The sequence below is a fragment of the Xenopus laevis genome, chromosome 2L, assembly GCF_017654675.1.
Source record: "Xenopus laevis strain J_2021 chromosome 2L, Xenopus_laevis_v10.1, whole genome shotgun sequence".
NCBI lineage: Eukaryota > Metazoa > Chordata > Amphibia > Anura > Pipidae > Xenopus > Xenopus laevis.
In genome coordinates, this window is record NC_054373.1 from 145943286 (window position 1) to 145956518 (window position 13233).

The 13233-nt window shown below is 39.8% G+C and overlaps 1 protein-coding gene across 2 annotated transcripts; it reads right to left on the reverse strand.

Moving 5' to 3' along the window:
• Positions 1 to 591: 591 nt before the first annotated feature.
• Positions 592 to 12171, reverse strand: rdh16.L (retinol dehydrogenase 16 L homeolog). 2 transcript variants are annotated; one of them, NM_001089887.2, is given in 5 exon segments: positions 592 to 955; positions 3562 to 3725; positions 5296 to 5554; positions 6425 to 6779; positions 12124 to 12171. In NM_001089887.2, coding segments are annotated over 4 exon segments (954 nt in total). In that variant the 5' UTR covers positions 6738 to 6779; positions 12124 to 12171; the 3' UTR covers positions 592 to 737.
• Positions 12172 to 13233: the final 1062 nt, after the last annotated feature.

Sequence of the window (13233 nt, forward strand, 5' to 3'; positions counted from 1 at the left end):
GCATTTCTCATCATTCAGTTATATGAATATTTTCCCCTAATCAGAGACAGCTTCAAATGGGGTGCTTTCTCCTTTTTTGGGAACAGATAGACATTGCGGTAGCATAGGCTTGATTAAAAGTTTCAACTTGATGGATAGAAGTCTTTTTTTTAATCTTTAAATGCTATGTAACAATATAATTTTAAATCTTTTCGTGTATACCCTTCTGGTGGCTCCAAACCAGTAGTTAGAGCTTCCCATTAGAGCTACAATACTCGTTTCAGGTGATAAGTAACTTCAAATTCTGCAACCTGTTTATGGCACCTAAATCAAGACTGAACCTGGACGTGATGCTGGAACTTTATGACTTTTGGTGGTTTAGATTCAAGTATCCGTTTTTTAAATGTCTCTTTTGCCATTATTTCACAACTGAACGTGTTTCATCACTTTTCCAAATGAAACCTGTAAACTGATTGCAACATTATCTCCTTTCAGCAGAAAACATGACCTTAACCTGAAAGCATTTAGCACTTTACACAATGCTGTGAATTCCTCAGCATATTACAAAATATCTAGTGTGGAGACACTCATACAAAAGAATACACGCAGATGCTAAATTAACACATTTTTATTAATTGCTTTTGATTAGATATCGATGTGGTAATGCACACAATCAATGCAAGATAGATCTGTTTTTGTAAATAATGGATTTTTTAATGCACTGTTGAAAAACAAAAAACATTTGATCCATTCCTTTCTTAGACACTTTGAGCTGCTTTGGCTCGAGAAGTGCTAAGGAGGAAATCTACAAATACAGTAGGAAGGTACGAAAGGGGTATGAAGAAAAATTTGGCGTCATAGCCGGCAGAGTAGCGGGTTCTGGGATACACAGCAGTCAGGGCGTGCTCCATGCAGTCTGTCACCAGGTGAAGCTTTGAGCTGACCTTATTTAGATTCCGCTCTACATTGTTACAGTCTGTGTCAGGGGAAAAAGCAAATGCAAATTAATACTATTTTTTTCTGTGTAATAATAAAACAGTACTTTGTACTTGATCCAAACTAAGATATTATTAATCCATATTGGAAGCAAAAGCAGCCTATTGGGTTTATATAATGTTTCCATGATTTTCTAGTAGACTTAAGGCATGAAGATCCAAATTACAGATCCATTATCTGGAAACCCCAAGGTCCTGAGCATTCTGGATAACAGGTCCCATACCTGTACTCAAAGGATATAAGCACAGGAGTCTGAAATACATTTTTTACTGTGTTATTGACAAGGGTTAATCAGTGCAGCATTAAAGGGGTCGTCCCCTTTTTAACTTATAACTAACTAATAACTAATAACTTTTAACTAATATGGTGCAGAGAGGGATTTTCTGAGAAACTTTGCAATTGTTTCTTTTCATTTTTTTTTTATTATACAGTTTGCGTTATTTAGCTTTTTATTCAGCAGCTCTCCAGTTTGCAATTTCAGCGGTCTGGTTGCTAGGGACCAAATTACCCTAGCAACTATGAATTGATTTGAATGAAAGATTGGAATATGAATTGCAGAGAGCCTGATTAAAAAAGTAAAAAAGTAAATAAAGTATCTATAACAATACTACAAGTCGTTGTTGTTTAGATGGAATCAGTGACCCCTGTTATAAACCTGGAATGATTTAGAAGGAGAGAAATAAATAAATATTAAAAGAAAAATATTAAGTCCAATTGAATTGGTTAGAATTTCTATAACATACTAAAAGTTAACCTGAAGGTGAACCACCCTTTTAATGTTAATGTGCATGTGCAAGGCCTATCTGCCAGTTACATTACATGCACAACCTAGAGCAATAGGTGAATTGGTGCATAACTTGAGGCACAGACTAATTGGAATGAAATATTTACAGACAGAACCTAGGGGCTGTTCCTGCTGAATTGTGCTTAGTACAGTGGAATGCCTATGATGCCATAGTTTTCTGGTAACTCTCTGTACAGGCTATGAGCAAATTTAGGGACTGTTCCTGCTGAATTGTGCTTAGTGCGGGGGAATACCTATGCTTACATAGTTCTATGGGATCTCTTTGTAAAGGCTATGAGCAAATTTAGGGGATGTTACTGAAGAAGTTAGACCATTCCCACTTTGAATATATAGATAGCTAAGCATCTATTTTTCTATTTCCTTTTCTAAAGTATCTCAGAGTTCTGAAAAAAAGCCACTGGTGCAATTTCATTTATAAATCCCATAAAACAATCCCATAAAGCAATTCCATGTATAAATACCCCCAGAACTTATATCAAGATGGCACGGAGGCAATTCCATGTATAAATACCCCCAGAACTTATATCAAGATGGCGCGGAGGCAATTCCATGTACTGTATAAATACCCCCAGAATTCATACCAAGATGGTGCGGTGGCAATTCCAAGTAGAAATACCCCCAGAATTCATATCAAGATGGCGCAGTGGCAATTCCAAGTATAAATACCCAGCACTTATATCAATTAATCTGCATTGAAAAATGCAGCTTCTGCTTGCAAGTAAAGTGGAGTTCTGCCAGAAAATGCATGCTTTCTCAAGCCCTTTGTGAAAGTGCAGTTTTCAGTGAGCAACAAGGCTAGTGACAATGACACCCACTGAATAAAGCCAATCCCCACATAATGCAGCATCTATATGTAATTTGTGGATGAAAAAGAAATTGGTAGAAGACTGTTGGTGACATATGTAGAAATAACAGAATTTATTTCTTAGAGAGAAGCAGTTCCGGTATCTAAACACATCCACCTGCCTAGCAACCCAGAACTCTCTCTCTTCCCTGTTTCAAGGGTCTAGATAGCCTGGACTCCTGATGGGTATTGCAACTTCCTTCTAATGTGCTCCTCTCTCCAGCAGTAATAAAGGCAATGACACATGGGTGGATCTCAGGAGTTTTTGCTCTTATTTACATACTTTTTCTATGCTCTAAACCAATGCATATTTTCCTCAACATGTACTGTCTCTTCTTACATTCCAAGAAACATCAGCCCATAATCATCAGGTTCTAATATTGTCACATCAACAGCCACCTTGCAGGGGCCATCAACTATTCAACTTCAAGAACAGGGCTTACTGGGCATTTACCTAACTTTCACACAATGTACTCACTTAGCTTGGTGGCCTAGAGATTGGACTGCACCACTTTCTGCTTCCTTCTTAAGACCAGAGCTGCCTGAGAGGGTGGTAGAGCAGGGCCTGCCAAAACCCGGTGAAAAGTGCGCGCCACCGGTGACGTCACACGCAGCACGCCGCCAGAGGAGCGTGCCATGAATAACCCGGCCATCTGGATACAACTTCTCTGCTGGGTTGCGGTGCAGGGGCACGAAGCCTGGTGCAGCTGCACCAACTGCACCCCAGGTAGTTTCTCCACTGGAACGTATATAGACTAAAGTTTGTTCTACATTTCATAACATATAGCAACCAATCAGATTCTTGATTTTAAGCTTGCCAGTTAATGCTGCCTGCTTATTGTACTACCCCAGTTTGTTGAATTAAATGTTACTAGTGTGCCTGTTTATGTACAGCATTGACACTTTCTTGTCCTATAAATGCAAGGAAAGCACTCACATTTTTCAAAGTACTCTTGCCCATAGGCTTCTTTGATGTGCTTTGGCACTTTTTCCCAGATTTCAGTCAAAGACTTCCTTTGTATCTTAGCATCAGCGACTGGTGTTTTGAAATATCCAGGTTCCACTATGCACACCTTGATTCCAAACTGAGCCATCTCACGCCTGCAGAATAAAGATAAATGCGGGATCTTGATATTGGTAAGAGAGCAATTGAATATATACAGGTGTAGATGAATCAGGTACTCCGATATTGATGCTAAACAATTCAGCATCATGGAGCAAATATTTCCCATATTTTTATATGTTTTTATAGATGGAAGTTTGGTCTCATACTGAGAATTAACAGCTACTGTACAGACTGTTTATGAAATAAAGTAAAAGTACATAACTACAGAAAGACAAATAACATATAAGACAGCTATAAAGAATAGTTATTTGAACCCACACACTGATAATTCTAGTAATTCTATGAATTGTACTTTACACTTGCATGGGTGCCCCACTGGACAAATTGGCTTCTGCTGGGTGCAGAAGCTGGTATTATGGTTTTGCAAGTCTCTATAAAAATATATCACATAAAGCAGCACAGATGTAATGGTTTTATATTAATAAAGGCTATGAAAAATATACTTTTCGTGTAATATGTGTCATTATATAATCCCATATAGGAAAACTGCAATTTTAGCTACTAAAGTCTGCCCCCTGGCTCATAGGAGGGACTGTGCTCTCACACAAAACAGGGGCATGCATACATACAATACATGCTAGGTTACATCAGCCAAATGAATGGACCGATCTGTGGTGCTCATTTTTTAAACATTGGGCAAATTGGCACCTGGGCAGTTACTCATAGCAACCAATCAACACTTTGCTTTCATCGCTCAACCTGCAGGTGGTTGAAGAAAGCCAGTTACTGATCGCTAGCTATGGGTAATTTGCCCAGGTGCAAATTCACCCATTGTTTATAAATGAGCTCCTGTGTCTTTTAGTGTCGCACTTCTTCTTCCTGTTACAGTTAGAGCTTACATTATTTCATGTCAGGTGATCCGTGAGTGAGCACACACAGAATCACAAAATGGTGGCTCAAGGGAAAATATATCAAAGATCAATATTTACCTATATACAGATACCAATTTGGTAAAAACATTTTAATAGGCCACATTTTTTGCAAATTAGGATTAGGTTCGGTATTGAGATGAATCTTTTGTGAAGAATTCGGGGGCTCATCCAAATCCCAAATAGTGGATTCAGTGCATTGCTAATTCCCACTGATGTCCCTGATTATTGGTTGCATCCCTATAATGTTCTCTATGGTCAAATGGGAGTAACATTGTTCTACGACTACCATGAAATCAGTCACATGTGATTAGACATCATTTTCTTCCTTGGTGGGTTTTCAGCTGAAAAGCACATAAAGTAACATCACATAGCAATCCTATGTTAATGTCAGGGCATGAGTTGCTATCACAAAAGGATGTCATTTGCAGAAGAAATCTCTAGTATCTTGTGCCTCTTGTTGCACTTTCTGAATGAACCACAAGCTAGGGACGTTTCCAGGAGATACCTATGAGCTGTCCATTCCAATCTCTTTTAGCAGAGCTACATACAAAGTAAGACACAACACATTGGGCTTTGCCCCTGTTTTGCACTTTGCATCTTGCTCCATTGTTTTGAATATGAGACCCACTGACTTATTTATATTTGCATTTTAAAGTGTGCAAATAAGACTTACCGTAGGCTATCCGAGAATGATTCTACTCCATATTTAGAAATGCAATATCCACCACCAGAGAGAGACACTCTCCCGGCAACACTGGCTACATTGACAACACGTCCTCTGGCTTTACGAATCAGTGGCAGCAACTTCAGTGTTACATCAATAACCCCCAATAGATTCACATTCAGCACCTTTAAATAATCCTCCTTTGCCAGCCATTCATTGGGGGCTATTGGATTTGAAATGCCTGCATTGTTCACCAGCCCCCACAGCCCTACAGAAGAAGAAAAAACAGAGAACATGGTCAAAAAGTAAAAAAAAATAATTTTTCTTAGTGGTTGTTACTAGTGTATCATTCTTGTCTTGCTGGTGGTAATGAGCATAAGCTACATGAAATTTCATAGAGCGAAGCATAAACCCCTAAAGCATATAGAGGGGCATGGTCACTATTGAGAGTGTAGGTCATAAGAGGAACAAGGTATGAGTTCTACATTATTTTTAAGGCAATACTTATAGAAGAAATATGCTTGCGATATTAGCAGAAATGTAAAAAAAAAAATACAAAAAAAAAGTGGTACAAAGTCTTCTCAGTAACCCTAAATTAGGACCTACCCTTGGGATTGTATGTACTATGAAAACCTTCCTGATATAAATGCCACCACCACTTGCTACTTCTGAAAAACCAAATCCTTCTGATATCAGAATTCGCCTTTAAAGGAGAACCAAACCCTTGCTTATAAAAATCCCTACCCTACATAGACCCCCCTCCCTGCTCCCCCCCAGCCTAGGTGGTACCCCTCGGTGCCGATTAAGGGGATCGGAGTTCACATACACCATCTTCTTGGAGGGAATATACTCTCCTTTTTGGTCTTGTAGATTTCATTTGGTTTGACCAATACTTGAATTGGCAGTGCCTGCTGGTTGGTATCACCAGAGATTGGGACTAGACTTTATTTGTTAGTGGGCACTATTCCATTGGAATTTTTGATACCTACAAAGGTTTTATTGTATATCCATTTACTAGGTATCACCTTATAGTATGTAAATAGTTAAGCAGTGTGGCAGAACGAAGAGTAAAAAATGGTTTCAAGCAATAAATGCGTGCAAAGCTATATAAACAGAGACAAATAGACCCTCTTCTAACCTTTGTTTCCAACAATATCTGAGACCCATTTAGCAGCAGAATTCACACTTTGGCTGTCAGCAACATTGAGCATAACAGTATTCAGTCTACTGGAAGTCTCCTTCTTCAGTTCTTCAGCTCCTTTATCCGTCAGACAGGCTGCTAGCACATGTAGTCCATTTTTGTCCAGCTGCTTTGCCAGCAAGTTTCCAAACCCAGAGTCGCAGCCGGTGATGAACACATACTTCTCTGTTAGATTTAGCAGCTTCTCTCTCTCCCTGTTCCATCTATACAGGAAGATCAGGACCAACAAGACCAGAAGGAAGACCCACATAACTGAAGCCGGCTTCTGCTGTTATATACAGTAGGTTCTTTCCTTATAGAAAAATAAAATGTAAATGGTTTTAATGTTTAATTATTTTCATAGCATCAATGTATAAACCAGGGTGCTCAGAAAGGACTAAAAAATTATTATCCTGTATAAATCAGACCAGTGGCAGTTTAGGGTACTAGCATACAGCTGGGTTTATAAAAAAACAAACTGGTAACTTTTGGGCCTAAATGTATGCATAGGGTTGCATTCCATATAAACTTTCTTTTGTAAGCTCAATGTAAAGCCACTGTGATGGTAACTTTTTAATTTTTAGTTACAAAGTTAGCAGAAATTCCAGTTTCCAGACTTCCAATTGCAGTGACAATATCATGAAATTACTCCAGACTCATTTGATAGAGTACTAAGGGGTGCTTATTCACGAAAGAGTTCTTAATGAGCTCCATGCTTCAGTCCGGATTCAAAACCCATCATACTGTAGCAGCGGCAGAAGCAAAAAAGTGCACTGTTCTACTGTCAGATGTAGCTCTAAATATAGTGAATGAGTTACTTTATAGGGGTAAAAATAAGCATATAAGGCAAGATCATACCCTAGATTTATACACTATAGATTTTAGTTGTCCAATTGGTCATGGTTATATATGCTGTCTATCTTGCTGGTTTTGTGGAACAGTGAGTTCTTTCAATAGGCTACAAATGTAACCAATACTCCATTCAACAGCCCAGGGTGACTCCTTTGTGGGGCTGCAAGATTAGGTGGATCAGAGTGTCAGAGGAGGTACTGTCGGGTCAGGAAGGGGCAATTTAAGAAATACTGCAGTTATTCTTTGTTATTGAACTGACACAATACTTATCATTGATAGGTACACATCAGTATGATTTTAAGTTCTTGAAGTATTTTGAGATTAGAATTCTGGCAGGAGTGCAAAGCACAGAATTGGTGGGCACAAAGTAGCATTGTTCATAACAACCGCAACAGGACAGCTGATAAGTACAGAGCTCCTTTGCAGCCTGTGCCTGCCGACACTCTTCATCTTGTTTATCTGAATGACTGTGTGTGACAGAGATGTAGACTAACCCTATGTTATCAAGGTGATAATAGTTCATTACAGGCACTAGTGTTCAAGTATCAAGGAATTCCATTTCACATGGAGAATCTGGTGATTCCCACAGAAGTATATTAATTTTGGGGTGGACTTTGTTCAACCCACTGGCCCCAATGTACATGCTTGTGGGTAGTGCTGTGGTTCACCCCACTGGACAAAAAGTTCCAGTGAATGAGGCCTAGCCAGACACAGGGCTATGGGGAAATGTATTACAGTAGAACCCCCATTTTTTATCCCGATTTTAAGTTTTCCCTCTCACATTGTTGTTTTGTGGTCCCACCTATGTATTATGCATAATACATTATATACTTTATAAACATAGTCATATGAAAAAGTTTGGGAATCCCTCTTAATCTTTTGGAGTTTTTTTTATCATTAGCTGAGCTTTCAAAATAAAGCTTTCAATATATAACATGCATTATGGAAACAGTAGTATTTGAGCAGTGACATAAATTTTAAAGAATTAACAGAAAATATGCAATATGCATCATAACAAAATAGACAGGTGCATAAATTTTGGCACCCAACAGAGATATTACATCAAAATTTAGTTGAGCCTCCTTTTCCAAATGTAACAGCCTCTAGACGCCTCCTATAGCCTTTGATGAGTGTCTGGATTCTGGATGGCGGCATTTTTGACCATTTGTCCATACAAAATCTCTCCAGTTCAGTTAAATTTGATGGCTGCCGAGCATGGACAGCCTGCTTCAAATCATCCCATAGATTTTCCATGATATTCAATTTTGGGACTGTGACAGTCATTCTAGTATATTGTACTTCTCCCTCTGCATAAATGCCTTTGTAGATTTCAAAGTGTGTTTAAGGTCACCAGGGTTGGACTGGGGGGCCCAAGGCCCACTAGGGCTGTTGTCACAGGGCCCCCCTCCCGGCAGTCCCCTGGCCCCCCCTCCTGAACCCCTCCTGCCCACCTCCACGAATGCGAGCAAAAGATGCGCTGTGACATTAACTTTCTTTTCTGGGTAGCTGGGGGAGCAGGTATGGGCTAGCGGGGCCCACAAGGGCCGGGGCCCGCCGGGTTTTCCCGGCGTCCCGACAGCCCAATCCTACCCTGAGGGTCATTGTCTTGGTGGAATATCCAACCCCTGTGTAACTTCAACTTTGTGACTGATGCTTGAACATTATTCTGACCCCAGTTCCTGAACTAGCCACACAGCCCCACAGCATGATGGAACCGCCACCAAATTTGACAGTAGGCAGCAGGTGTTTTTCTTGGAATGCAGTGTTCTTCTTCTGCCATGCAAAGCTCTTGTTGTTATGACCAAATTACTCAATTTTTGTTTCATCAGTCCAAAGCACTTTGTTCCAAAATGACTGTGGCTGGTCTAAATGAGCTTTTGCATACACCAAGCGACTTTGGCATGAGTGCAGAAAGGGCTTATTTCTCATCACCCTGCCATACAGATGTCCTTTGTGCAAATTGTGCTGAATTGTAGAATGATGTACAAATACACCATCTGCAGCAAGATTATTGCAGGTCTTTGGAGGTGATCTTTGGGTTGTCTGTAACCATTCTCACAATCCTCCACATATGCCACTCCTGTATTTTTCTTGGCCTGCCAGACCTGGGTTTTACAGCAACTGTGCCTGTGGCCTTCCATTTCCTGATTACATTCCTTACAGTTGAAACTGACAGTTTAAACCTCTGAGATAGCTTTGTGTAGCCTTTCCCTAAACCATGATACTGAACAATATTTGTTTTCCGATCTTTTGAGAGTTGCTTTGAGGATCCCATGCTGTCACTCTTCAGAGGAAAGTCAAACAGAAGCACAACTTGCAATTGGTCACCTTAAATAACTTTTCTCATTATTGAACACACCTGCCTAAGAAGTTCAAGGCTTAACAAGCTTATCAACAAATTTGGTGTTGCCAGTAATCAGTATTGAGCAGTTACATGCATTCAAATCAGCAAAACTACAAGGGTACCCACATTTTTACCCAGCCAGTTTTTCACATTTGATTTAATTTCATACAACTGAATACTGCTTCACTAAAAATCTTTGTTCAGAAAACACCCCAGTACTCAGATGTTCCTGGGAAATGAAAGACATACCACTGTTATCTTTTTTGTTGAATGTGGAAAATTATTATGCAGACTGAGAGGGGTTCCAGAACTTTTTCATATGACTGTATATGAACACATACTTATCACATAGCATCAATAATACAGGACATCAGACTTGTTACAGGGGTGACATCTTGGAAAGTGTTTGTGACACTCACATGCTCAGGGGAAGTCACAAATTATCAAGCAGAAAATGAGGTTGGCTGGGCCTGTGTGAAAACCATGATAAAGCAGAATCATAGGTAACAAGCAATGGGCAACTGACGCAACTGCTGCAGCAAGATCAATGAGTATGAGAATGCAATACCCCCCTCGTCCTTAGCATTCAGGAAGCTCTGCGAACCGTTACAGACAATCCATTCCAATTAGGTAGATAGGAAGATGTCAGTTGAGAGCTGAATATGTGGGTTAGTCAGGGCCTGAACAAGAAGTAGGCAGAAGAGGCACCTGCCTAGGGTGCAAAGATGTGGGTACGCAGACAGATACCTGTTTAAAAGTCTTCTGCCTACCCCTATTCTGGGTGGTTTGCTCCCCTGCTGCTCTCTCCTCCCCTCTATCACGCTCCCCTCCCTCCATCACTCACCGCTACTTGCCCCTTAATTACTTCCCCTCCCTCCTTTTTCATGGCGCATGCACACGGGGAGGAGGGGGTAGCCGACTGGGTGCATAGGGTGCCCTGTCGGCTTGGCCCAGCCCTGGGGTTAGTAAAGAAATCAATGTGCAGAAGAGGGCTTTTAGGACATGTGATAGGGTCAAGAGAACAAGTGGGAGTAAACATTTTAATCCCCATTAGGACTTTTTACAAAGCAACCGCATATACCTAAATAGCCATAAAACATGAATAAGAACAAATATTTTCAAAGCAATAATAAATACAAATGCAGAACTGATGCTTCATTTCACTTGGATCTACTTTCAAAAATGTTCATGTCTTATGTCTATTTAAGTATATATGGTAATAGATTTATTTTACATTATGAACTTGTGTGGCTAATTTATGTGCAGGTAACAGCACCTTTGAGTGTATTTATAATATTTTTTTTACATATGTGCAATGCAGCTGCACTGCTTACTTTAAATTATTATCCATGATGTCACTTCCTGTGCTGGGTTCGAATATTTGGGGGTGTTTGAAGGTCACTGTTTAGTTTATATTATTGTCTTGAGGAAACTCCTAATCAAGACCATGTTGGCTGTACAAACAAATGTACATGTATTTTTTGCAAAGAAATTCATTGTTGCTGGTCATATTTCACTGCATGTTAAAGGGGAACAATTGTGAAAATGTAATATAAGCTTCATCATAAGACATACAATACTTTCTAAATACAATCAATTAAATATTGTGCATTGTTTCTGAGTTTTTCTTCACTATACCTCTCTCAGCATCTGTTTCTCTTCATTCTGTCATCATGCAGCAGTTGGGTGTCAGATATTCATTGACAGTTACATCCAATATATGTTATAGGGGGGGGTTCCTTTCCTAGCAGTTGTATTAGAGCTCACTCAAATATCTGATTCCAGTGCAAACAAAATAATTGTCTTTTGCACAAATCCTGCATATAGAGAGACATGATGTCTGGTGAGCTCTAATACATCTTCTAGGCAAAAAGAGTCCCCCTATAAGATATATTGGATCTAACTGTCAATGAATATCTGACACTCAACTCCTGCACGAAGACAGAATGAAGAGAAACAGATGCTGAGAGAGGTATAGCGAAGATAAACATGATTATTTCAGAAACGATATAGAATTTTTAATTATATTTAGAGAACTTCTTATTTCAGTATGCTGAAGCTTAGATTAAAATTTCATTTTCACAATAGTTCCCCTTTAAAGTTACTGAGCATCCGGTAATTGTCTGGGAGTCTATTATCCAGAATACTTGGGACCTGCAAGTTTATTTGATGAAGAAGGAGTTAAGGAACAAACTGCATATTTGTAAAATAAAGAATATATAGAGAACCGTATGCATATAAAGGGTAAATGCAGCTGGACGGACACAGTGGATGATGTTTGTATGGAATCTATTCTTTCCGGCTGGGGAAAGATGAGACAGAATTCTCAGACTGAGGCCCTGCTGCAGTAAATTTGTTATGCTAGAAATGAAATAGACACAATAAAGACAAAACAGAGCCTCAGGGATCAGGAACATGTCACATAATATTCTGTTAGCTAAGGCAATGAAGGAGCACTTACCTTGCACTACAGCACAGCAGCACTGGCAATTCTACAACTGCAGCCGCAGGAAATGTATATGGTTAGCCGAATGTTACTAAATCAGGAAATGTTACGTTATGTCACTGCTTTGCACGGGGAGTGGTTATGTTTAAAGATTTTCTTGTTAAACGTTTTCTCGCTTCTATAAGATGCAAACAGTGCCAAGATAACCCTGGCAAAGAATCTGATCCCCAGGCAAGAAATATACAAACAGGGACCCAATTATATCTGCACATATAATTACAGTCACAGCTACACAGAAAGCTTTGCAACACATAAGAAAAAACAGAGATTGAGGACTGCATAGCACCTTACAGATCAGCTGAACCCCCAAATCTAGTTAACCCAGTGTAGGCAGGTCCCAAGCTTGGTACTAAAGGGAAAAACTAACCTGAGCCTCCTAACACGTTGCTATTGCTGGAGATTAACATCACACTATCTTTGTTCTCCAAGTGTATTTGTGGGGTACACTGTTCTACCCTCTAAAACCATACACAGGGCCAGATTTACATAGCAGGCACCCCTAGGCCCACTGCTGTTCATCATCCCTGTCCCCCATCCCTTCATTCGTGAACATGCACAAATTTTCATCATCAGGTTGGGAGCACTGGTGATTGGTACATGGGAAATTTAAAAAACTATTGTATCTCATGATCAGTCCCAGATCTTCCGAACCAATGTGGGTGTGGTTGGGCTTCATGCCGCCCCCTAAAATCCTGCCGCTCTAGGCCCGGGCCTTTCCAAAAATCCGGGCCTGACCATACAGACAGGCTAATTGGCTCCTGATGAAACTCATCCTAGTGAACGTGATGGATTGTAGGCTCTCCTGGGACAGGGACTGGTGGGAATGTTAACTAGCCTCGATAAAGTGATGCTAAACATGTCGGCACTACATAAATAAAGGGTAATATAAAGGCATTCATCCTGGATTATTTTAATTTTTATGGGGAGAACAATTGTGGAGCTCTTCCTGACTATTAAAAAAGGACAGTTCTTCTGGGGTGATACATTGTTAAAAAGCTATTTTGTACCAAGCACAAAATGATCTAGTTAACAATTATACCTGTTCATTGTTCTTTGTGATTTTGA